The sequence below is a fragment of the Garra rufa genome, chromosome 20 (genome assembly GCF_049309525.1).
Source record: "Garra rufa chromosome 20, GarRuf1.0, whole genome shotgun sequence".
Lineage (NCBI taxonomy): Eukaryota > Metazoa > Chordata > Actinopteri > Cypriniformes > Cyprinidae > Garra > Garra rufa.
This window is the reverse complement of record NC_133380.1, coordinates 8,291,807-8,319,236: the sequence shown is the minus strand read 5'-3', so window position 1 is coordinate 8,319,236 and position 27,430 is coordinate 8,291,807. Positions and strand designations below refer to the sequence as shown.

General features: G+C 37.4%; 2 protein-coding genes across 3 annotated transcripts; one reads left to right on the top strand and one right to left on the bottom strand.

The window, feature by feature from the left end:
• Window positions 1-854: 854 nt before the first annotated feature.
• Window positions 855-13,379, top strand: kif17 (kinesin family member 17). The gene is made up of 15 exons (XM_073826177.1): window positions 855-866; window positions 1,052-1,282; window positions 1,703-1,849; window positions 3,172-3,273; window positions 3,354-3,543; window positions 4,852-5,304; window positions 5,380-5,480; window positions 6,736-6,892; window positions 6,987-7,078; window positions 7,190-7,308; window positions 7,572-7,800; window positions 10,909-11,167; window positions 11,441-11,520; window positions 12,654-12,780; window positions 12,886-13,379. Exons 1-15 carry the CDS (start codon window positions 855-857, stop codon window positions 13,071-13,073), a joined length of 2,487 nt encoding a protein of 828 aa, XP_073682278.1. The 3' UTR covers window positions 13,074-13,379.
• Window positions 13,380-16,343: 2,964 nt separating this feature from the next.
• On the bottom strand, window positions 16,344-23,017 carry LOC141293738 (uncharacterized). 2 transcript variants are annotated; one of them, XR_012340808.1, is made up of 5 exons: window positions 22,857-23,017; window positions 21,485-21,661; window positions 20,400-20,601; window positions 18,481-20,013; window positions 16,344-18,435 (listed from the first exon to the last, which is right to left on the bottom strand). XR_012340808.1 is itself a non-coding variant. In XM_073825792.1 (4 exons), the coding sequence occupies exons 2-4, from the start codon at window positions 21,587-21,589 to the stop codon at window positions 18,911-18,913; spliced, it is 1,410 nt and encodes a 469-aa protein (XP_073681893.1). In that variant the 5' UTR covers window positions 21,590-21,661; window positions 22,857-23,017; the 3' UTR covers window positions 16,344-18,910. The 2 variants fall into 2 exon arrangements, 1 of the variants encoding a protein (XP_073681893.1); XM_073825792.1 differs by having other exon boundaries at window positions 16,344-20,013.
• Window positions 23,018-27,430: the final 4,413 nt, after the last annotated feature.

The window sequence follows — 27,430 nt, the reverse complement described above, 5'->3', positions numbered from 1 at the left end:
TTACATCCGATTATAAAACGGTTAGTTCCATTCCTCAATTCTGATTGGTCAGCAGCTGTGTCGTATTCATGATACGGCACGGCTATGACCGCTTCACTCAACGGTTTTGTGTATCATTGAACCCCCTTAGCAACCACCCTTAGCAACGTAAACACAGCTGCAGCAGTTAGGGACTACTTTTTACAGCGGAAGGCAGTTAATGATTTTACTTTATGAAAACGTACAACTTAATATATATAAATTAATATATATTTTTGATTTTAATATTTTTATTGTGTGGTAACCGTTTTATAAAAGCAATAAGGTACTTGAGGCCGTGCTGTATCATGAATAAATCACGGCTGAAGGGGTTGCAGGCACTCCGCTTCGCGTCGTGCCTAACAACGCCCTTCAGCCGTGATTTATTCATGATACAGCACGGCCTCTCGTACCTTATTGCTTAAGTATAACCACTCTGCAATTCAGTTGGTGACAGTTCTTATACAATTGAAGAGAATGTTAAATGTATTAGTGTGTATTGTAATAAATATTTGAGAAATTCTTGTTGTATCTGATTAAGTCTATAGTGCGATAGTCATCTAAAAAGAGCAAATGGTAGAAGAGACTAACACAAAACAGGTCAAACCTGTTGAAAAGATTAATTTGAGAATGATTCAGTTCTGTAGTCTGTTTTGTTCCAGTACTCACGAATCAGTGATGTTGTGTTTGTATGTTATATTTTATGCAAATAATATTTAATATTCAGTGTGCATGTCATCGGAGGCGCTTTGTGCTGACACAGCCGGCGCGTTTGAAGTTTGAGGTTGCTAGGCAACGCTGAACGCCGCAGCAAGAGAAACACGCTGCTTTATTCAATGTCGCGAACCGTAGCCTGACCTCAAACCGGACTTAACGGAACCCAGACCTGATGACAGTGTTCGTAAACAAAGTGTCTAATATCAGAAGAGCTGCTTGTCTTACTAAGATGACCATGATACACCGCGTTCAGATCTTTGGAGTGTTATTTTCATTTCTCCTCAGCCGATAAACACTGACCACACCATCCGTTCAGATGGCATCAGAATCCGTGAAGGTGGTCGTCAGATGTCGACCCCTAAACGACAGAGAGAAGGCGATGAACTGTAAGACGGTGATCTCAATTGACAGCAGTCACTGTCAGTGCTTTATTGAGAAACCTGGAGCCACGGAAGAGCCGCCTAAACAATTCACATTTGATGGGACATATTATATGAACCATTCCACTGAGCAGATCTACAACGAGATCGCGTATCCTCTGGTGGAGGTAATATTGATTTATTTGTGTGGGTGATTGGTCAGTGTCACAGCTAGATCCTCCAGGGGCCACTTACTTCTTCCCAGTGTGCATGCCCATAGATATGGTTATCTGATCCCTGTCGTCTCTTATCTGAAACAAAACACCATAGAGTTTAATTCAGTCACGGAAGTAACCTACAGCCCTTCCTTTTATTGATTATTTACTAGTTGGGCCCTTAAGATTCTAAATATGAAGCACCTGAGAGTCAGTCTGTCTGTCTGTCTGTCTGTCTGTCTATCTATCTATCTATCTATCTATCTATCTATCTATCTATCTATCTATCTATCTATCTATCTATCTATCTATCTATCTATCTATCTATCTATCTATCTGTTTGGTGGTCTTTTGCATTATGTAATCAAATTTTATACTTTTTTTTGTAAACAGGGTGTAACGGAGGGCTACAATGGGACAATTTTCGCTTATGGACAAACAGGAAGTGGCAAGTCGTTCACTATGCAAGGTGTTCTAGATCCTCCATCCCAGAGGGGAATCATCCCTAGAGCTTTTGAGCACATCTTTGAGACAATCCAGGTAACCAGTTTGTATATCATTTGACTTTACACTACTGTTTAAAAGTTTTGGATCAGTAAGGTTTCTTAAAGAAGTCTCTTATGCTCATCAAGGCTGCATTTATTTGATCAAAAATACAGAAAAAAAAAGTAATATTGTGAAATATTATTTCAGTTTAAAATAGTTGTTTTCTATTTTAATATACTTTAAAATCAAATGTATTCCTCTGATCCAAAGCTAAAGTTTCAGCATCATTACTCCACTATTCTTTGTCATGTCTTACTTCAGAAATCCTTCAATATGCTGATTTATTATCAATGTTGGAAACAGTTGTGATGCTTTTTAGGCTTTTGGAATCTGTGATACATTTTTCAGGATTCTTTGATGAATAAAAAGTTCGAAAGAACAGCATTTATTACACTATACACTACTGTTCAAAAGTGTTTTTCTTCTTTTTAAAGAAGAAATTAATTTATTCATCAAGGATGTTTAATTGATACAAAGTGATAGTAGAGACTTATATTATTAGAAAAGATTTATAGTTTTAATCAATGCTCTTCTTTTAAACTGTAAATTCGTCAAAAAATATGAAGCATCAACTGTTACTAACATTGATAATAAATCAGCGTATGATTTCTGAAGGATCATGTGACACTAAAGACTGGAGAAATTATGCTGACAATTCATCTTTGTATCACAGGAATGTATTATATTTTAAAGTACATTAAAATTTTAAACTGCTAATAATATTTCACAATATTACTGTATTTTTTTTTATCAAATAAATAGCTTTGGTAAACCTAAGAGTAATTTTGCAATTAAAGCCAGATATTATTTTTGATATTTTTTACTAGTGGGTGCAGGATGTTATAGTTCATTTTTGTAAGTGAGGATAGCAAAATAAAGCAAACTGTAACATATTACACCCCAAAATTCTTTATACAGTGGGCTACCAGTAAAATTAATACAAATTTCGGACCAAACATTATTGAGACACTTTGAGCTGACCAAGTGTTTTTCTTTAATTGCTAATGCGACCTTTTTACACCATAGACTGAATAAAATTTAGCATTGCTTGGTAATTGCTCAACAAAATTGTTATAGTTATGTACATATTGTCATACTAAGAGTTGTTTGAATTTGTGATTGATTTTGACTCATTACATACCTTTCTGAATTTGTTGTGACACAGTGTTGAGACAGAGTTCTTGTCATATTTTAATACCATTTTCTAAACTACAGTGAATAAACTCTGATAATGTGATAAATCTTAAAGGTGTCAGAATAAATTTTGGTTTGACTGTATATTCATTGTGATATAAAACTGTGCTTTTTCTATAAAGTGTGCAGAGAACACGAAATTCCTTGTACGGGCTTCTTACCTGGAAATATACAAGGAGGAAATCAGAGATCTTTTGGGAAAAGAGACCAAACAGAAGATGGAAGTATGTACTCACAAATCACACATAGCTGATTGTACACTTGCATACATGTACTGATTGTCTCAGTGCTGTGTGTGTTTAAGTTGAAGGAGCATCCTGAGCGTGGTGTGTATGTACGGGATTTGTCTATGCATACGGTGCACAGCGTTGGGGAATGTGAGCGGGTCATGGATCAGGGCTGGAAGAATCGCTCTGTGGGATACACACTCATGAACAAAGATTCATCTCGCTCTCACTCCATATTCACCATTCACCTGGAGATCTGCAACACAGGTTGGTGTCTGAATCACACGTACACTACCATTCAGTAAAATTTTGCAATATTTTATTATTTAAAATAACTGTTAAAAATTGAAAGGGGAAAATTAAGAAATTAGATTTTTGAACATTAAAACATCTTGCAGTGTGATATGGTTATGTGTATAACGACGGCTAGTTAATTTTTTTTAATTCTGAGTTTTCTTAATTTCCACTAGATTCTCAATAATGTAATACAGTAATTTGCATTTTCACCTCATAAATTATCATGCAAGTGTTTTAATGCAGTCATAAAACTATTAGGTTTTGCAAAATATGCTACCAGTCAAAAGTTTTTGAACAGTAGGATTTACATTTTTTTAAAGAAGTCACTTCTGCTCACCAAGCCTGCATTTATTTGATCCAAAGTACAGCAAATACAGTAAAATTACAAAGTGTTTTAACTATTTAAAATAACTGTTTTATATTTGAATCTATTTTAAAATGTAATTTATTCCTGTGATCAAAGCTTAATTTTCAGCATCATTACCCCAGTCTTCAGTGTCACATGATCCTTTAGAAATCATTCTGATACGCTGACTTGCTGTTTAAGAAACATTTATTATTATTATTATTATCATCATCAATATTTAAAACAGTTATTTTAGTTAATTTAGTAGTTTTTTTATTCTTCAAAGAACAGAAAGAGCCAAAGTTCAGCAGTTATCTGAAATAAAAAGCTTTTTAAACATTATTCACTATACCATTCAAAAGCTTGGAGTCAGTATAATTTTTTGTTTGTTTGAGGGAAAGGAATTATAGATATTAAGTTATTTACCAAAAATGCTTTAAATTGAAAAAGTGACGATAAAACAGATAAAAGTGATGATAAAGACATTTATAATGTTACAAAAGATTTCTATTTCAAATAAATGCTGTTCTTCTGAACGTTCTATTCATCAAAGAAACCTGAAAAAAATACTACTGAGCTGTTTTCAACAATAATAAATGTTTTTTGAGCAGCAAATTCGAATATTAGAATGATTTCTAAAGGAGTAATGATGCAAAAAAAATTGCTTTGAAATCTCAACATAAATCATATTTTATAAACTGTATATTTTGTGTATGTATTTAAATAGAAAACTGTTATTTTAAATAGTAAAAACATTTCAAAGTTTTTTTTGCTGTACTTTGGATCAAATAAATGCAGGCTTGGTGAGCAGGAGAGGCTTCTTTAAAACATTAAAATACTTACTGTTCAAAGACTTTTGACTGGTACTGTATTAAATAAATCCTACATACATGAATGTATAAATCATCACTGTAATCTATATGTGAGCTTAGATGCTGCTGGTGAAGAACATCTGCGTGCTGGAAAGCTCAATCTCGTAGACCTCGCAGGTAGTGAACGTCAGTCGAAAACCGGTGCTACTGGAGATCGTCTTCAAGAAGCCACCAAAATTAACTTGTCCCTTTCAGCCCTTGGCAATGTTATATCTGCACTGGTGGACGGTCGTTCCAAGCACGTCCCGTACCGCGATTCCAAGCTCACTCGTTTGCTCCAGGACTCTTTGGGTGGAAATACTCGCACTCTCATGGTTGCCTGTCTCTCACCTGCTGACAACAATTATGAGGAGAGCATCAGTACACTACGCTACGCCAACCGGGCCAAGAGCATTCAAAACCGTCCACGCATCAACGAGGATCCAAAAGATGCTCTGCTTCGCGAGTATCAGGAGGAAATCAAAAAGCTGCGAGCATTAATCACTGGGCAGCTGGGATCTGCCAACCTCAGCTGTAAGAAACACAATAGTTGTTTAAATTTAAATGTGTTTGGATAGCGCAATGTTGATTTTTTTGGTCTTTTATTAGCACTTTTGGCTGGTCAGAAGTCAGGAGATACTCCAGCTGTTGTGTCACGACCCCAAAGCAACACATCAGAGAACGAGGCAGAGAAAGACAGGATAAAAGAGGTGTGTGTGGATTCAGTGGAAGTTTGTTAAATGTATTGTTTGCACATATGGATGAGGTGTCCACTTCAAAAGATGAAAGAGTTTTGAGGACACTTTCTGATTTGTACATTTTGAAGCTTAAATACAATTGCCAGAAGCACAAAGTTGGCTATCCAGCTTTTACTTGCAGTAAACAGTAAAACTGTTTGCACTACAAACCAGGTAATACATTAAAGGGATCATCGGATGCCCATTTTCCACAAGTTCATATGATTCTTTCGGGTCTTAATGAAAAGTCTCTAATATACTTTGGTTAAAAATTCTCAATAGTACTGTAAAAAAAAACACCCTTTTACCTTGTCAAAATCAGCTCTGCAAAATATCATCTCATTTTATCGCAATGCAAATGCAAATGAGCTCTGTTTGCCCCGCCCCTCTCTGCTGAGGGATTACGAGCTGTAATGTTTACTTTAGCCGCGTTTAGCTGCATTTAGCTGCGTTTATCGGCGAAACTTGCCAACAAGCACATTATTAAGTAAGGCCATTTGCAAAGATGCATAAAAAACCCTTATACTCACTTCTGCTGTGGGTGAAGCAGCATCACGAATGATTCACACAAACATAGATACATATGTAGATCGGGATCTGCGCTTTCCTTTTAAAAACGAAAGTAACGTTGTCCTCTGCCTCTTAAGTGGCTCAGATGTCGGGAGTAAATGACTACTGCTATGTTCATTATTACATCCAACAACAGAACACCTCAATCGCTCAATTAGAGTCATCCTCTGTCACACAATGGCGTTGTATTTGGACTTTTTCAGCTCGGTGAGGGCGGGTCTAAGGTAAGACGCTCATGTCAATCAACTGTGTTTCGTCACAACTAAAAGAAGCTGAGAATGAGCTGCTTTTAAAAAGTGGATATTACTTTTAAAGATTCAAAAAATACCACTGGGTGGATTTCTATCATTGTAGGGTTGTTGTGTACACAAACTGCCAACACACATTAATGTTCAAACAACATGTAAAAGTTAGTTTTGCATCCGATGACCCCTTTAAAGTAACAAGGTAAGACACACCTATTTGCAATATCAAGCAGCGAAACAAGTTGTTTTGTACAGCTAAAAACAGCTGGACATGGATGAGGATGGAAGCCAGAACCATACAGTTTACAAATATACAAAAAAATTCCCATGCCCACTCTTACGGTAAGAAAAAGGTGGATAAGTCACTTTGTATAATGCATCTGCCAAATTCATAAATGCAAATGTGAATTCAGGAATATGAGAAGAAACTGTCAAGGCTACAGGCTGAGTACGATGCAGAACAAGAATTTAAAGTCAAACTCCAGGAAGACATTGCAGCCTTGAGAACATCATACGAGACCAGGCTCTCTTCTCTGGAGAAGTCCAGAGCTACTCGAACACATACCACTGGTAATGTTAAGAACTAAACTTGCCATTAAATCTAACTTTAGGTTCTATATCTGTTTAATCTGGTTGAATCTTCTTGCTATCTCTTCTAAATCAGGTGGGCCTCATGTGGACCAGCATAAAGAAGAGCCCATAACTGCACATGTGACTTCTCAGGAAGAGGCAATAGTTGACTACAGTGTACCCGAGGTGCTTTGATTTAGTCTAAAACTTGGTTTATGTGCATGCATATCTGTTTATAATTTCAAAGAGTTTCTGAGGTTTAAATCACACAAATCTAACTGACACTTGTTTGTGTAGGAGAGTCAGCCTTCCGCTGCTACTAATGTCAAAGAAGCTCCCAGTGAAGAAAGTTCAGTTTTAGATACGGTTGTGGTTGCTATACCTGGTCAGCTGGACCAAAAGCATGTTTTAGAAAGGTAAACCTCAAGAATTTCATTGAACATGTCATTGCATTAGTTATCTAAACATAGAAGCTATGCAATCTGCAGACAAATGCTAGTAAATCTTTGTGTGCCTTCTTCAAAAAAAAATGACATTTGGTTTGAATGTTTTGTTTTGGATGTAATGCAGTGACACTGTAATAGCCTTCAAAGAGAATGAGATTTGATATTGGTAAACAAGGTAAATATGGAGGGGATGAATGTAAATGTTGTCTCTAATATATTTTGTTGGCCTAAAGGCTGCAGCAGCTGGAGCAGGAGTTTGTGGGTGGGGAGCAGGTGAGGAATGAGGAGCTGAAACAGAGACACAGACAAAGAAAGACTCTGGCTGACCAGAGGAAGAAGCAGCTAATCGAAGCTCTGAGCCAAAGCAGCGAGGACAGTGACACTGTGCTACTGAACGTATATGACTCCATTCAGGAGGAAGTTCATGCCAAGAGCAGACACCTGGAAAACACACAGAAGAAGGTGAGAGCTTTCAGGATTTAAAGGATTAGTTCACTCCCAGAATTAAAATGTCCTCATAATTTATTATACCCATTGTCATCCAAGTTGTTCATATCTTTCTTTTTTCAGTCGAAATGAAGTTTTTGAGGAAAACATTCTAGGATTGTTTCTGTCTAGTGGACTTCAATTGGAGCCAATGGGTTAAAGGTCCAAATTGCAGTTTCAATGCCGCTTCAAATGGCTCTAGATGATCCCAGCTGAGGAATGAGGGTCTTATCTAGTGAAACGAGTGGTCATTTTCTAAAAAAATCTAAAAATGTATATACTCTGCAATGTGCATGCACGTCTTCACGCATTTCGTGATCATGTTAGAGAAGTCATGTGTAGTTAGTTCTTCACCTCTGGGGCAAAAAGGTCCATTTCATTTTCTCTTTTAAATTTAAAATCATCCAACATCATTGTTTTACCTTTTAACCATTTTACTTTCTTTGCATGTTCGCCTTCTAAACACTGTTTACTGCACATAATGTGTGAGGTCAAGCTATTGCAAGATGAGCATTTGTAAAATAGTATATACATTTTTTTTTTTAGAAAATGACTGATTGTTTAACTAGATAAGACACTTATTCCTTGGGTGGGATCGTGTAGCACCCTTTGAAGCTGCATTGAAACTGCAATTTGGACCTTCAACCGGTTGAAGTCTACTAAATGGAGAAAAATCCTGGAATGTTTTCCTCAAAAAACTTAATTTCTTTTCGACTGAAGAAAGACATGAACATCTTGGGTGACACAGGGGTGAGTTAATTATCTGGAAATTTTTATTCTGGAAGTGAACTAATCCTTTAAATAGTTTTCAGTATTTACTGAACAAACGACTGTTGATGTTTTAGCTTTGAAACTTTAAATGTATCTACAATCAACACAAAAACATATAAAACATGTATATCTCTTTTCCCTACTTTTAGAATTAGAGATGCACCGATTGCAATTTTCTTGGCCGATTCCGATTTTTCAGTAAGTGTGACCTGACGATTCCGTTTTTTGCCGATTCCGATTTTTTTTAAGAACTGTAATGAAAGCATATACACAAATATTTTCTTTAATTAAATGTATTTTATAATAAAATAAATTATTAAACATTACAGGATCTTCTTACAACAAAATAACTTTAACAACAAAATAAAGTGCTTTGTGCCTTCGAAAAAGGTATAAAATTAGTTCCTGTAACTAACATAGTATAGTTATACTAACAAAAATCTTTTCCTCAATGCAATTTTTTTATTTTTTAATAAAAGAAACGAATAAACATTACAGCATCTTCTCATAATAAAATAACTTTAACAAAATAAAGTGCTCTGAGCCTTGAAAACATTAGAAATAAAATATAAGTAACAAAGCAGTCTTACTTAGAAAAATCTACTTTTCTTCAATGAATTTTATATGATTTTTTTTAAAAACATTAATTACAGCATCGTCTCACAACAATAACTTTAATTTAAAAAAAGTGCATTGTGTCTTCAAACAGGTAGAAAAAAACAATGCTAGTACTAAATGCTATTAGTTGAGCATTAAAGGCAAATTTTTCTTGATAAAGAGAAGCATTTCTGCCTTGTCAGCAGTTAAGCGCTACTACACTTCGGAACATCATTCACATATTTGCGCTGCGCCACCGCATACAGCGTCTTCACACACAGATGAAGCTTACTAGAGAAGTGTGAACTGTTACATAAATCCATCTGTAAATGAATACAATTTAAATTCACGTCGCTCACGCTTTAATTACCTTCAAATGGAGCATATGCTCGCTTCGAACTATTAGTGTGTGAAGACGCTGTATGCTGTGGCGCAGCGCAAATATGTGACCCTGGACCACAAAACCAGTCTTAAGTCGCTGGGGTATATTTGTAGCAATAGCCAAAAATACATTGTATGGGTCAAAATTATTGATTTTTCTTTTATGTCAAAAATCATTAGGAAATTAAGTAAAGATCATGTTCCATGAAGATTTTTTTGTAAAATTCCTACTATAAATATATCAAAATGTATTTTTTGATTAGTAATATGCATTGTTAAGAACTTAATTTGGAGAACTTTAAAGGTGATTTTCTCAGTATTTAGATTTTTTGCACCCTCAGATTCCAGATATTCAAATAGTTGTATCTCGGCCAAATATTGTCCCATCCTAACAAACCATATATCAATAGAAAGCTTATTTATTGAGCTTCCATATGATGTATACGTCTCAGTTTTGTCAAATTTAACCTTATGACTTTTTTTTTGGTCCAGGGTCACATATGTGACCCTGGACCACAAAACCAGTCTTAAGTCGCTGGGGTATATTTGTAGCAATAGCCAAAAATACATTGCATGGGTCAAAATTTTAATTTTTATTTTATGCCAAAAATCATTAAGAAATTAAGTGTTCCATGAAGATTTTTTGTAAAATTCTTACTGTAAATATATCAAAATGTAATTTTTGATTTGTAATATGCATTGTTAAGAATCTAATTTGGACAACTTTAAAGGTGACTTTCTCAGTCTTTTTTATTTTTTTGCATCCTCAGGTTTCTGATTTCAAATAGATGTATCTCAGTCAAATATTGTCCTATCCTAACAAACCATACATCAATAGAAAGCTTTTGACTTTTTTTTTGGTCCAGGGTCACATATGTGAATGAATGAAAGTTTAGTAAACCTCAACAGATTTCCCCTGCTCAGGGAGTAGTTACTTCTAACGAGCGCTAGTTTTAGCCGCTTTCCCCTTTTCAAACTGGGCATATTCAGCTGAGTGATGGTTTTGATGATGGAAGTGTCTTATTAGGTTTGTTGTTACGAACGTTTTCGTGGTTGTTCCCTCGCGTTGTATTTTGGCCTTATAAATGTTACAAACTGCGATCTTTGTGTCATCTTCACTCACACCAACGACATGTTTACACGCGACTGTGACTGTGCCGCTGGCAATAAAAAGATCGGCTAGGAATCGGCAAGAGGAGAAATTGACCGGCCGATTCCGATCACTAGCCGGTCAATCGGTGCATCTCTATTTAGAATAGATTTCAAGTTTCACAATTGAGATAAAACTAAAGAACAAATCCAAAATGTCCAACCATCTGTTTGTATGATGAACAGCTAAAAGCTGCCAAGTTGGAGATCAGGGATCTTCAGGCAGAGTTTGAGATGGAGAGAGATGATTATCTGGCCACCATCCGGCGTCTGGAGCGGGAAGGCCAGCTCCTACAAGGAATATTAGAGCGCATGGCGCCCCTTGTGCGCAGGGATTGTAACTACAACAATCTGGATCGCCTGCGGAAGGAAGCGGTGTGGGATGAAGAGGGAGGGACCTGGAAACTGCCAGAGGTGGTGGTGCAGAAAACGACATTACCTGCAGGTGAAGTGCTGTGAAATGTCAGAGTATCTTTATGATGTTTGTTCAGTCCATTTGAACGGTTACAGTTATTTTTTCATTCACTATACTTTTATGTACTAGTTTCTTGTGTGGTCATAGGAGAACAAAACTAAAGAAACTTGTTCTGTACCAAAATGGATTTAGTAACAGCAAACCTATTTTTTTTTTAAATGCTAATAAAACGTAGGACAAACATTGTGGTTTATGTTCAGTATTTTACTAAAAAAAAATCTCTCAATCTCTTTTGCTCTACAGTCCCTCCTTCAGGCGCCATTGCCCCTGGCAGACTTTCAGCACGCAGGAATTCTGCCTCAGACCTTGCTGACCCTTTTGTGGTATACAGACAGTGAATTTACACCATTAAAACATTAGTTATTCTGACACTTATTTATACACAAATACACTACAACTATACCAATACCAGATTTGTGTGCCACATTCAATAATATGGTTTTTACTCTTGAAATTGTTACCTTGATAGTCATTTTAAAGCTGGATTAAAGCAATCCTGTGTGAACTTAATTATTTGGATATTCATGAGGTGCATGCATATGCATATTTAATAATACAAATGTCTTTACATTCTTTTACTGAAACTAAATCAAGCATGTTGGAATTTTATGTAACAAGTGCATGAATATTTAATGAAGTGAGCATTGTTTAGTTTTTAATTGGTTAATATTTTTAATATTAGCACTGAAAAAGCTCTAATCATAAACTAGGGTTAAAGAAATTAATTCAAAAATTAAAATTCTGCCATTAATTACTCATTCTCAAGTCGCTCCAGATCTGTTAGACCTTTGTTCATCATCGACACTTCAACACAAATTAAGATATTGTTGATGAAATCTGAGAGCTACATAGACAGCAACATGTTATAATTCGTGCTGAACGAGACGATAGACAATATATAAACAAACAAGATATTTAATATTAATCTTCAAGAGGAACAAGGCAGGAACAGAGATCTTCACACACGTAACACAACATTAAGGACCGGCATTGAACTCAAGATACAAACAGACTTATGAAGGGAAACTAATGATTACATACAGGTGAAGGGAATTCGGACAAACGAGGGCTAAACCAAAGTACAAAGATCAACGGGGGGAGACAATGGGAGAAACCAAGTACCAAAACAGACATAAATGTGACAACGCAACTGACACATTCAAGGCCCAAAAAAGTAGTAAAGACATCCTTAAAATAGCCCATTTTAAAATTACGGTTGAAACACTGATGTCACATGGACTATTTTAACAATGTCCTGAAGCGTCAGAAGGCTCTCCGATTTCATAAAAAATATCTTAATTTGTGTTCTGAAGATGAACGAACGTCTTACAGGTTTGGAATGACATTAGTCTGAGTAATTAATGACAGAATTTTTATTTTTGGGTGAACTATCCCTTTAAAAGTGGTCTTATGAATATTAGAAAAATCCATAACTTTGAGCAAAATGTCTTTTTAGCAAGAACAGGAGGAGGACCGCTTCAAGGAAATGCTGAACCGCAGTGATAGCGAACACATCGCCACTAACTACTTCAGGCCAAAACGGACTAGTCAGCTGTTGGCTGGCGACTCTGTTAAAAACACAAGTAAGAAATTGATTTATATAAACCCTTACATATTCATAGTCACTTGTTTCTTTCATGCAACTGTTATATGTATAAAAATGTTGATAACTTTAATCATTTTCTCAGTGAATTATTCTGGTTCAGTTGGTAATGGTCCAGTCCACCAGACCTCCGGTGGGTCCAGTTTGTCTCCTCTAACCGTGGAATCTCTCATTCCACGCCCCTTCCGTTTAGAGTCCCTTGGGGTACCACCTGCACACGGCAAAGTCAAACGCAAGAAGAGCAAGACACTCATCACAAATGAGGGCAACTGACAGGACACGGCTTTACAAATCACTAGTATGAAAGCATAACTTGGTCTTTTTAAGCTGCTTTTATCTGTTTTTAATTCATTTGCAGATATATAAAGACATATTTGTTATATTAATACAGGGTAATTTTGTGACCTACTTATAATGGCATGTAAGCACTGTGTAAAACATAGGAATTTGAACTAATACTACCTGAAGTAATAGAGATAATGCTACCTAATGTGCTAGCCTGTTTTTATTTTGCACTGAGAGTTTTCAGCACAGAAAACTCACTTTCTGTGGTATTTTATTGTATTCTAATTGCTGCTGTCTGTATCATTAAATACATATTATGTCCTGAAAAACTAATCTAATTTTCTTGTCCTTTTTAAGATTTATCCCACAAATAATCTAATAATCAGGGATGTGGCTGATCAAATTTAGCATAGAGACTATGTAAAACTAAATATGTTTTTCTAGGCCACTTATTATATGACCATTAACCACAAAACCAGTCTTAAGTAGTATGGGTATATTTGTAGCAGTAGACAAAAATATATTGTGTGGGTCAAAATGATCATTTTTTTAAAACATCATTAGGATAATAAGTAAAGATCTTGTTCCATGTAGATATTTTGTACATTTCCTACTGTAAATATATCAAAACTTAATTTTTGATTAGTAATATGCATTGCTAAGAACTATATTTGGACAACTTTAAAGGTGATTTTCTCATTATTTAGATTTTTGCACCCTCAGATTCCAGATTTTAAGATACTTGTATCTCGGCCAAATATTGTCCCGTACATCAATGGAAAGCTTATTTAAAACCCTTATGACTGGTTTTGTGGTCCAGGGTCACATATGGAGAAATATTAAAATACGCTAGCAATATGAAATAGGATGCAAATATTGTTTTGTTTTTTTAAGTCCTAATTTAAATGCAATTGCTTCTATTGTCCTCATTTGTAAGTCACTATGGATAAAAGCATATGCTAAATGGCTAAATGTATATGTAGCTAATCCACCTTATTCTTTAATGACGTCCCTGGTGAAAAAACAGCTAAAACCAGCCTAGGCTGGTTGGCTGGTTTTAGCTGGTCAGCAGGCTGGTTTTAGAGGGGTTTTGGTCAGGCTGGGAAACCACCAGCTAAAACCAGCCTGACCAGCCTGACCAGGCTGGGAGACCACCTTAAACCAGATACTTCCAGCTTAAACCAGCTAATACCAGCCAACCAGCCTAAGCTGGTTTTAGCTGTTTTTTTCAGCAGGGATCTGGTTCATTAGCTGCTATAGGGAAATAACAAGAATAACAAACCAATGTGTTTATAATTAAGATAATACATTAAAATATGCTAAGACACGCAATTTGCAATATCAAGCTACAAAACGAGCTGTTTTGGACTTGGATGCAACTGGAAGCCTGGGCCCGTATCCCTAAAGAATTTTTGTGCAAAAAGTGGCTCCTAGCGGCCAAATTCTAAGAAAATTCTCAGAGTCATGACGTTTTCTTAGAATTTCCCCTAAAAGTGACACGAAAATCCCAGTTAATATAAAAGCTATTCCTCAAGATTCCTAGCGCTTAAAAGGGATCCTAAGGCGAGATCTGCTAAGAGCAGGGAAGAGGACTTTTAGTGGCTTAGGAGTTCCCCTAAGCAGCTGCACAACATGGCCAACAGAGGAGGCAGGAGAGATGTCCTGCAAACACTGGATGACAGGGAATTATTGAGACGCTACAGATTGGTTCGTGCAGGAATCATGTTTGTGGTGGATCTCCTTAGAGATGCAATTACTTCACCAACTCGACGCCACGCTATTACACCGGAGAAGAAAGTAATCACAACCCTGAGATATTTGTTAACAAGCCTTCATAAATAGACCAGCCAGCAATCACAGACATTGATAAAAGCTGAGCCGTGTTACCCTCATTAAGTCCACACTGAGTTGTAACGTTGCAATTTCTACTTCATTAAGGACAGCCCCTTGAGATAGGCCATCTTGTTTTCAATGGGGTCCATATGGGAGTGAAAGTACAAAATATGCCAGCTAGGATATTAATATGAGCAAATAAGACACGAATCATTATTTGAACAGGGTGTAATGAGCTTAAGTTTTCACATATTTTAGATTCTAATGTTAGGCTATAACCCCTACAGCTTACTATTCATTTTCCAGATATTTTCTTGAATGTGAAATATTATTTACAATTACAGTCTGCATAATATTAGAGTGTATAATTATGTTTATTGATTTGAGGGTACATCCTTTGCTCATTATCACCAAAAGTTCATTTTCATCAAACTTGTAGGATCAACCAATCACGGCTTTTGAAATGATGACTCATACCTAGCAACGGGGTCAACCACACCTCCTCACTAAGATAGGATTTTCCATCCATTCCTTGCTCAGAGTTCACTGAAAATGTTCTGGAATCACCTCTAAGCTAAAACTCCTGGCAAGGAATTTTTAGGTTAAGTTAGGAGCTCTCTGAGAGGATTCTCAGAATCTTTAGGGATACGGGCCCAGATCCATTAAATGTACAAAATGGCCGCGCCCACTCTTACTGGAAAAATAAGGTGGATAAATATGTAAAATACCCATTCGCTTTAACATTAAGCAACTGTACTATGTAATTTTGTGTGTTTCTGCGACTTTGGAGCCCCCTGCAGTTAAATGAGCGGAATTCACTGTAGTAAATATGTATAAATTTAAGAATTACATAAAGCCATCCGCCCTTACGCGGATTTTCGTAACCGAGAGAACAGACGTTAGTGGGAAGAAACAGAAGCCATCCACATTGTTAGTCAGTTTTCCACAGAAACATTTTGAAACTGATATCTAAACGTAAAAACCTTACAGTTGCTTTAAGTAGATGTAACCTTGATTAAAAGCGAAATATTTATAGTGACCTTCGCCCAGCAGACAGTAATCACTGTAAGTAAAACCACTCAGCACTGAAGCTGAAGCCAAGCTGAGTATCATTTGATACTGTAATGTTCTTCTTTTAACAGCCTGCTCACAAACTGTGTGAGGGCTAACAAAAAAACGTCATTTCAAAGTTAACAATCTTCAAAACAATACATTTTAATGGCAGTGCATCACCTGATTCATGTGTTGGGATTGAAGCAGTTATGTTTTTCTCCATGGTTTTGCTATCAACCACAAGTTTACCAACATACCAGCTAAAGGTTTAAATTGTTGGTTAAGCAAAACACAGTGAGTGGACTTGGATACAGTTCAGGCATTAAATTGTACTCTGATCACAGAGCAACCAGACAAACCAATTAAAACATATTAGGCTGAAATTATTGCTTTATTCATGTGTGTTCTGTGGTTAAACATTGCTGTCATTTATGGCTACTTTCCATGTGCCCTATGGTGTGGATTTGGTTACAGAAGCAGCTGTGAAAGGGCAACTGTTAGCTGAGTCAATACAAACAGAAGGAACCATTCTCAGTGTAAGTCATGAACTAAGTCACATTCCACGATAAAGAACTTTAATGACAGATGAATCGGAGAGGCCAGGTAACATGAACACCAGTCGGTTGGTTGCAACCCAAGATAATGCGCTAATCCACTGAAGTGCTGTGTCAGATCTCACTGGCCGCCGTGTAAAATGAGGAGTCTGACTGATAGATGATCTGTGGGAGCCTAGGTTCCTCAGGTTCAACAGTCTCCAGTGAAGCAGACATACTCCATTGTATTTGGAAAAAAAAAGCAGGAAGTGATTTTCTAAATCAACCGATTAGCAAAACAGGTATGATTCAATACAAAGCAGGCTTCCAAAAGCAAAATCAAGGAGTAATTTAATTGCTAATATACTTATATGTAGTTCAAAATGAAAGACACTGGAAACCTGGAAGTGTAAACATACTGTATCTTAAAGGGGTCATTGGATGCAAAATTCAGTCTTGTGTGTGTACACAACCACCCTATAATGATAAAAATCCACCCTTTTTTTTAAATTCCCCATAAATCATAACCACTTTCTCAGATCGAGTCGTTCACAGATTCTTGGCAGAGTGATGTAGTTTTGCACAGGCCCCTCCCACGTCTGTTGACTGACACTAGTGTTTTAACGCCCTGAGTGAGCTGTAAAAAGTCTAACATTGTTTTAATGGCGGAGCAGGAGTAGACAAGAATGGTTCCTAAGCGATTTAGGTGTTTTGTTGTTAAATGCAATAATGAACATAGCAATCATTTACTCTCGACATCTGAGCTGCTGAAGACACAGAGGACTACTTTTGTTTTTAAAGGAAATGTGCCCCCCGATCTACCCAAATGCACCTATGTTCGCACAAATCATTTGTGATCCAGCTTCACCTACAGAAAACGCGAGTATATGGTTGTTTATGAATCTTTGCAAATCGCCTTTCCTAATAATGTGCTAGTTAGTAAGTTCGGCGAAGAATGCGGCTAAAGTTAACAGTCTCAGAGAACTGCTTGTCACCCCACGGAAAAGCGGGGCGGGGTGAAGAGAGCTCATTAGCATTTAAAGGGAAATGCACCGTAACGACTTGTCAACGACTTGAACAGAGCTGTTTTTGACAAGATAAAAAGGGTGTTGTTTTACTCAACCTTTGAGAAATTTTAACCAAAGTATGATATAGACTTTTCATTAAGACTATAGAGAATCATATCAACTTGTGGAAAATGGGCATCCGATGACCCCTTTAATCTTCAGTGCTAAATTAGGCAAAGGCATCCAGGTGTTATAGTCACTATTTAGATTCAGCTATTCATCAACTAAAAGTAAAGTGCCAAAATGTATTACTTTAATATGCTAAAAGTGAACTGTGCAATTTCTTTGCTACTATTGCTACTTTATGGAATTGCAAAAATAATTACTAATTTTCCGTTTAATGCCCGAAACTTATGCCATTATTGGAGCTAACATTGCTCAGGATGTTTTTAGAGGAATCAGCCTACCAATGGCTTTTAACATTATAAAATTGCACACTTTACTTTTATTATCTGGTTGTGATTCATGTTTTAAAAATCGTTAAAATATTGGTGTCTAGATCAGTGCTGATTGCCTTTTGGGCAGTGTGGCAAAATATAGCACTGTTGTGCTACGAGTGTCCCGAGTTCAAATCCCGGCTCAAGGGCCTGTGTGCTGTTTAGTGAATAGTGCTCATATTGCATGAAATCTTAGCTTGGGCCCAGAAACAGTATTTGATACATCATAACTTAAAGGTTTAGTTCACCCAAAAATGAAAATTAGCCCATGATTTACTCACCCTCAAGGCATTCTAGGTGTGTATGACCTTCTTTCAGTCGAATCCAATCGGAGTTATATAAAAAATATTCTGGCTCTTCCAAGCTTTACCAGCTATTTGTTTGTAAAGAAAAATGCTGGAGGATTTCGATATAAGCCAAGATGAGACTAGTTTTCCTTTGCTAAAGTAAGGAAGAATTTTATCCTGTAAACAAATGTTGATTTTTGCGACATCAGCGGTGCATACGTCCTTCATCATCCACCTGGAACGGCTTACACGTACAATAGATAGCGCAAGCTAGAGAAAAATGATTATTATGTTTTAAATCTGAATATTTTTCTTACAAAAAAATGCATCGATTCAACAGGAGGCCTTTATTCACCCCCCGGAGCCATGTGAGGCACTTTTTATCATTGATGGATGCGCTTTATTGGACTTCTTTTGGACTGTTAAACAGAAACACCTGCCTACTGCCATTATAAAGCTTGGAAGAGACAGGATCATTTTTAATATAACTCCGATTGGATTCGTCTGAAAGGAGGAAGCCATATAGCCTTGAGGGTGAGTAAGATTTATGGGCTAATTTTCATTTTTGGGTGAACTAACCCTTTAACAAGCAGAAGAGCATACAGTCAAGAAATCTCAGTTTTTCAGAAATCCTAGTTTTCGTAATGCTTCTCTCCGATCACTTCCGATGCTTGGAACCGGCACGCTGTAACCTCTGGAACGAGATTCTGCTTTTGTGCATTCGTTAGTATCCATCTGAGAGTCTGTAAAGTGGTTTTTGGTTCCTGCATTTAAGACTGTGATGTTAGAAGCTGACAATCCCATCCCAGTGCGTTCCAGTGTGCCAGATTTCCAGATTGAAGTCATATTGGCATATTGCGGACAAGAAGAAGTTGAGGAAATATCGCTCACGGACCTTTGGTGGGAAGGATAGTAACTTTTTACTGGTTGGTTTATTTGTTTTGCAGGTTTTGGAGGAACACTCGGTGGTTCACGTGTGGTCTTGTTTTGGATCAAACACTCTGAATTCTTTAGTTGTTGGCAGATTGGGTTCTTCGCATCCTCCTTGAGGATACCCAACTTGCAAAGAGCCTCCATTCTTACTTTTTCAGGATTCATTAATTTATCTGCAGTCAATACCTCTGAGTAAGGCACGGCTGAGTCGATCTTTGGGTTGGAGGCTCCTTCCTGGTTCATTGGGACTTTGTGTGGGGTTTTCATTTTAGGTTTAGGGGCCACAAGTGGAGGAGTGGGCTTGGAGGTACTAGTTATTATGGTCTGTGAGTTGTGGGTAAGTGTTTGGGCTCTAGAGACGCTTCCCTCATGATCATTATTTGTATTAACCTGCTGTACTTCGGTTTTGGCTTCAGTTCTTCGCATCGATGCACTCTTGCGCAGATGCACCAGAGCCTCATACGAGAGTGGTCCTCTACGTGCCACAATCTCCGGCTGATGTTTATCCTGTTGTTCTTCCTCAGTATCTTTACTGCCTTTGATTTCATATGGAGGTGGTATTACTACCACATTGACCTCCGAGGGAACTCGCGGAGCTTCTTGATGGAGCTGGTTACTTTCACAAGCCACTTTGGGTGCTGTATTATTCTGGGATGCAGCAAACTCGGGTCTGCTTTGGATTTGTAAGTTATGGTTTGCAAGGACACGTGGAGTAGGAGCCCTAGAATTCAGAATTTCATTTTGGAGCAAGCGAGATGGATCTTTATTTTGGCTTTTGGGCACATCTACAAACAATAAAAAAATGTATTAATTGCATTATCAGCAATAGTTAGGAGTAATACAGCTGAAGTTAAAAGTTTATAAACCTTGCAAATGTTAATTATTTTACCAAAATAAGAGGGATCATACAAAAAACAATATTAAGAATCAAGTGTATGAAAACTTTTGGACAGGGTAATTTTTGTAAATTCAGCTATTATTTTCTCTTGTGGACTATATGTAAACATCATTTATGTCTATAATATCTTATTCAGGTCAGTACTAAATAAAAAATTACATGCATTTTGTATAATCCCTCTTATTTTGCTCAAATAATTAACATTTTCAGATTCTGCAAGGTGTACGTAAACTTTTGACTTCAACTTTAAATACCAAAGGAGCAACAACACACCTTGACTAGGGAGCTTGTTGAGTCTTAGTGATGCAGCGAAGTGGGCCACTTTGTTAGACACGTTTCCTCGAGCTGGCAGCGGATCAGACTCATCATTGGACAGGCCACTGTCATCCTCGGTATCCAGTGACTGAATGGTCTCCTCTAGATACATGAGACAAGCCCTCTCCTCGGGAGAGAGATACTCCAGACTTTTATCACTCTAAAACACAAATTGTTTGCATTTGTGGATGAGTTTTGAAGGGATTAGTTCACCCAAAAATGAAAATTCTGTCATTAATTACTCATCCTAATGTCATTTCAAACCTGTAAGACGTGCTCATCTTCAGAACACAAATTAAGATATTTTTGATGAAATCCGCGAGCTTTCTGCACGTTGAGGAGAGTACCACGACGCATGCTGTACATAAAACTTCACCTTCGTAAACATGTCTTAAGATTTATATATTATCGATGTCTTTACCATTTTCCATTGTCTTTGTCATTGCTGTCTATGCAAGGTCAGAAAACTCAAGGATTTCATCAACAATCTTCATTTGTGTTACAAAGATGAACGAAGGTCTTCCAGGTTTGGAATGACATGAGGGTGAGTAATTAATGACAGAATAAAATTTTTTGGGTAAACTACCACTTGAATGTGTGCTCATTAAAGGGATAGACAACATAATTTTCAAAACAACTGAAGATGTAGATTTAAAAGTATTTTATAACAATATACAGTCAAACCAAAATTTATTCAGACACCTTCAAAGTTTCTCACATTATCACAGTTTAATTGCTATAGTTTAGAAAATGGTAATAAAATATGACAAGAACTCAAGAGTTAAACTGTGTCAGAACAAATTCATCTAACTAATCATAAATGAATTACAGTCAAACCAGACGCCTTCAAAATGTCTCACATTATCACAGTTAAATTGCTATAGTTTAGAAAATGGTAATAAATTTAAAAGAACAAATTAATCTTGGTAATGTCAGATAACTTTGATAGAAAGGCATATAACAAACATGGTCAGGTCAAAGTGTCAAATCTAATTTTTTTCTGTATGTACAGTCTGTTTTCATAAAATAAAAATATGTCTTACAAAGCTCGAGTTGAAGCTGACGACGCTGTCACAGCTCCCATTACTGTCAATCTCGCCCATTGTGTCGAGGCCATTGCCATTTTGCCACATGTCACTTATCGGCATTTGCAAATGATGAAACCTTCACCCTGATATGATTCAAAGTTCCTTAGCAGTGTTGATGAAACTGCATTTCCCCTAAAAGGTAGAATAAAAAAATGCTAACTGAGATCTTGATATGCACCAAAAATTGTAACAGTGAAAACTGTAAAGCAATTAAAGCTTGTACCAAAACACATGAATTTAAAAGAGCCAGGAATTATATTTTGTGTACAGTATCAGATCATGTGAATGAGATTACAGCAGACGTTACACTAAGCTTCTGTAGTTGGATCAATTCCAGGAAAGATAAGGAAGGCAAGATAATGAATCATCGGTTTGTTCAAAGATAAACAAAACTTTGACCTCCCATTCAGGGTACACAATGCTCCCACAAAAACATTAAATGCACAAAAATTCCAGTTCATCAAGTTTAATCTTTAATATTTTGTTTAATTTATGTCAGCGTCCACTTAATTCTTATGAAAGATCAGCAAAAACAACGTCAATACCAATACAGTCGTCATGCAAAAGGCTCTCACTGTTGTAAATTTGAATATGACGTGAATGATGATGATAAAGCATTTTTTTCTTGATATAATGCAAATGTAACAGCAAACAGGTTTTCTTCTTGGATAGATGAACGGGGCAGTTGCAGTTAGATGAAAAATAAAACTATGATCAGTATGTCATACTTGTTTTCAACACAAATTATCATTTTAAAAGTTAATCTGTAATAATCAAACTAATTAGTAAACCATATCGCGGTGACTGTAAAAGCAAAGTCCATCTCCATATACATAATAAACCCACTGGCCTTTTTTATCTAGTTCAAATAATCCTAATTACATACTGGAAATCAAATGCTTAGTTCTAACTGCAACACATCACAACAACATCTTTTTTATGCTGTTTTAGAGAAATCATACCCATCTATAATCATAATAACTCTAAAATAACTTTATGATACATGCAGTACACAAAGAAGCACATTTATCTATTTTGATTTAAATGCGTGTGGATCTGTGTCAAACCACACTAAAAATAAATATAGTAATATAGTAAATAATATTGCTAAACAATCTAAAAGAAAGCGAAAGCATGTGTATTAATTCAAATCTGGTTGTAACTGATACATTTCAGCACATTATTTGCAATTGCATAATAAATGTACTCTTTATCTCTCCTCAAAATTCGAGAATTATTTGCCCACACCTTTAATTAAACTCTTAAGTATACTTATAAACAGAAATAAGTAGGAGGAGGACTGAATCATGCTTTAATAAAAGCTTACCTTTAGTGAAGAAACGAGAGATGGCAGCCCAGCAGGTTCGCGTGCTTCTACAGTGTCAGCACTGTGAGGTGTCAGAACTGTACATAAGGAAATAGTCGACCAATCATTTTCGTTTCTCTCTTTCAGCAGCCAATCAGAGAACAGACCGGTGAGTGTTGAGGGAAAAAACAACGATCGTTTCAAAATATGTCTCGAAAAACATATGGAAGTCGCGTGAGTATTTCCTAAACGACACACTTCTTTGCACACGCCTGAAATAACAAACACGACGACAGAGAGTATAGAGAGGATCACCGGCAAATCCTGGTTAATCGCGTTATTAAGGGTTTCTTAAAATAACATTAGTTTAATCCCCGTCAACTGGAACTGATTTGATCCTGTTTCCCTGACTGGGATTCATTATGTTTTCACACAACATACAGGCGATCAGTTAAACAATTATTTCTTAAAACATAGTGTTTAATGTGCTACCTATGCTGCTAGTAATAAATCCAGTCGTGACTAACTATTTGATCTAAACTAAACTAAGTTAGTTTTTATGTTACTAGTATCTATGCTACTAACGTTAGTTAAAAATACAATCGTGGCTAGTTCGTTTAGTTTTAACATTTATATCTTAAAACTAACTTTTTTAATGGTACTAGCCCTGGTGACAAAAACAGCTAAAACCAGCCTAGGCTGGTATTAGCTGTTTTTTTCAGCAGGGAGTTAGTACCTGTGCTAGCAAAAAGAAATCCAGTCGTGAATAGTCCCTGCGTGTTCGTTTGGTTTTAACCATAGACTGGTTTTAACAATCAACAACTTTATTATGGTACTAGTACATAAGCTACAAATAAAATTAAAGCTGCAAGCAGCGATGAACGGGCCCTCGCACACGGGCACACCGCTGACCGGTGGCTTTAGGAACACAGCAAATGGTGGGTAGTATGCTTTTAATACAGTAAAAATAGGAGAAATATGTCAAAGTCACTTAAATGTGCCAAATTTACTGCCGCCAGCTGGTGGCGCTATGCCTATAACTGATTATTGGCATGTAGATGTGTTTAGGCTACCACTTTCATCAAACATATGAAGTTTGGTGCAGATTGACCTTGGTATGTTTGAGTTAGTGAAAGATATGATATATCCTGCTACCAACAGGTGGCGCTATGATAATATCTGAATATTGGCCTTTAGGTGTCTTCAGGCCAGGACTCTTACCAAACCTGTGAAGTTTGAGGCAGATCGGACATTTTATGGCTGAGTTATAATAACTTCTATGTCCATGGCGAAACATCAAACTTTGTCACGCAGCCACGGACACGCCCTTTAACGAAAACTCAAGATCTTCGCAATTTAACATCTCTAAGGCCTCTAGATCAGACTGACCAAATATAATGTCGATATCATTAAATCTCTAGGAGGAGTTTGATACAAGTCATTTCCTGTTGCCAACAGGTGGCGCTGTGATTATAATAGATTATTGGCCTTCAGATGTGTTCAGGCCAGGACTCTTATCGAATATGTGAAGTTTGAGGCAAATCGGACATTTTATGGCTGAGTTATAACAAGTTTTATATCCATGGCGAGACCTCGAAATTTGTCAGGCCGCCACGGACACGCCCTTCAACGAAAACTCAAGATCTTCACAATTTAACATCACTAAGGCCTTTATATTAGACTGACCGATTTTGGTGTTGATCTGTATAAATCTCTAGGAGGAGTTGGTTGTGGAGTACAGCATGACACTTCCTGTTGCCAGCAGGTGGCGCTATGACTATAACTGAATATGGATATGTAGATGTCATCAGGTCAGGAGTGTTATCACACATGTGAAGTTTGGGACAGATCGGACATTTTATGCCTAAGTTATAGCAACTTCCTTTTTCATGGCGAAACATCGAAAATTGCGAGGCCGCCACGGACACACCCTCCGATGAAAACTCTAGATCTTCACAATTTAACGTCACAAAGGGCTTTAGATTAGACTCACCAAATTTGCTGTTGATCGGAGTAAATCTCTAGGAGGAGTTCGTTCAAGTACGACGCCTGAAAATGGCAAAAATGACACAAATTTTGCTAAGAAAATTAATAATAACCGACTTCCTGTTGGGTTTCGGATTTTGTCCCAGGAGGCTTTTTTGTAGGTATTGGTGAGTTACATGTGTGTACCGATTTTCATGCATGTACGTGAATCATAGCTGAAAGCGCACACCGCGGAACGTGTAAAGGTGGCGCTATCGAGCCGTTTTGCCACACCCATCTCTGAAACCCATATCAGACATCCATTTTCGCCAGGTTTGATGTGTGTGCAAAGTTTCATGAGTTTTCGGGTATGTTTAGGCCCTCAAAAATGCGATTCATTCCGGAGAAGAAGAATAATAATAATTAAAGCTGCGAGCAGCGATGAACGGGCCCTCGCACACGGGCTCACCGCCGACCGGTGGCTTTAGGAACACAGCAAATGGTGGGTAGTATGCTTTTAATACAGTAAAAATAGGAGAAATATGTCAAAGTCACTTAAATGTGCCAAATTTCCTGCTTCCAGCTGGTGGCGCTATGCCTATAACTGATTATTGGCATGTAGATGTGTTCAGGCTGGCACTTTCATCAAACATATAAAGTTTGGTGCAGATTGACCTTGGTATGTTTGAGTTAGTGAAATATATGATATATCCTGCTGCCAACAGGTGGCGCTATGATAATATCTGAATATTGGCCTTTAGGTGTCTTCAGGCCAGGACTCTTACAAAACCTGTGAAGTTTGAGGCAGATCGGACATTTTATGGCTGAGTTATAACAACTTCTATGTCCATGGCGAAACATCAAACTTTGTGACGCCGCCACGGACACGCCCTTTAACGAAAACTCAAGTTCTTCGCAATTTAACATCTCTAAGACCTCTAGATCAGACTGACTGAAGATAATGTTGATATCATTAAATCTCTAGGAGGAGTTTGCTACAAGTAATTTCCTATTGCCAACAGGTGGCGCTGTGATTATAATAGAATATTGGCCTTCAGATGTGTTCAGGCCAGGACTCTTATCGAACATGTGAAGTTTGAGGCAAATCGGACATTTTATGGCTGAGTTATAACAAGTTTTATATCCATGGCGAGACCACGAAATTTGCCAGGCCGCCACGGACACACCCTTCAACGAAAACTCAAGATCTTCACAATTTAACATCGTTAAAGCCTTTTTATTAGACTGACCGATTTTGGTGTTGATCTGATTAAATCTTTTGGAGGAGTTTGTTGCAGAGTACAGCATGACACTTCCTGGTGCCAGCAGGTGGCGCTATGAGTAAAACTGAATATGGGCATGTAGATGTCATCAGGTCAGGAGTGTTATCACACATGTGAAGTTTGGGGCAGATCGGGCATTTTATGCCTGAGTTATAGCAACTTCCTTTTTCATGGCGAAGCATCGAAATTTGCCAGGCCGCCACGGACACGCCCTCCGATGAAAACTCTAGCTGAGTTATAGCAACTTCCTTTTTCATGGCGAAGCATCGAAATTTGCCAGGCCGCCACGGACACGCCCTCCGATGAAAACTCTAGATCTTCGCAATTTAACGTCACAAAGGGCTTTAGATTAGACTCACCAAATTTGCCGTTGATCCGAATAAATCTCTAGGAGGAGTTCGTTCAAGTATGACGCCTGAAAATGGCAAAAATTACACAAATTTTGCTAAGAAAATTAAAAATAACCGACTTCCTGTTGGGTGCCAAATTTTGCTCCAAGAGGCTTTTTTGTAGGTATTGGTGAGCTACATGTGTGTACCGATTTTCGTGCATGTACGTGAATCACAACTGAAAGCGCACACCGCGGAACGTGTAAAGGTGGCGCTATCGAGCCATTTTGCCACACCCACTTCTGCAACCCATATAAGACGTAAATTTTCGCCAGGTCTGATGTGTGTGCAAAGTTTCATGAGTTTTCGGGTATGTCTAAGCCCTCAAAAATGCGATTCATTTTGGAGAAGAATAATAATAATAATTAAAGCTGCAAGCAGCGATGAACGGGCCCTCGCACCCGGGCTCACCGCCGACCGGTGGCTTTAGGAAAACAGCAAACGGTGGGCAGTATGCTTTTAATACAGTAAATGTAGGAAAAATAGATCAAAGTCACTTAAATGTGCCAAACTTCCTGCTGCCAGCTGGTGGCGCTATGCCTATAACTGATTATTGGCATGTAGATGTGTTCAGGCCAGCACTTTCATCAGATCGGACATTTTATGGCTGAGTTATAACAACTTCTATGTCCATGGCGAAACATCAAACTTTGTCACGCCGCCACGGACAAGCCCTTTAACGAAAACTCAAGATCTTCGCAATTTAACATCTCTAAGGCCTCTAGATCAGACTGACCAAATATAATGTTGATATCATTAAATCTCTAGGAGGAGTTTGATACAAGTCATTTCCTGTTGCCAACAGGTGGCGCTGTGATTATAATAGAATATTGGCCTTCAGATGTGTCCAGGCCAGGACTCTTATCGAATATGTGAAGTTTGAGGCAAATCGGACATTTTATGGCTGAGTTATAACAAGTTTTATATCCATGGCGAGACCTCAAAATTTGTCAGGCCG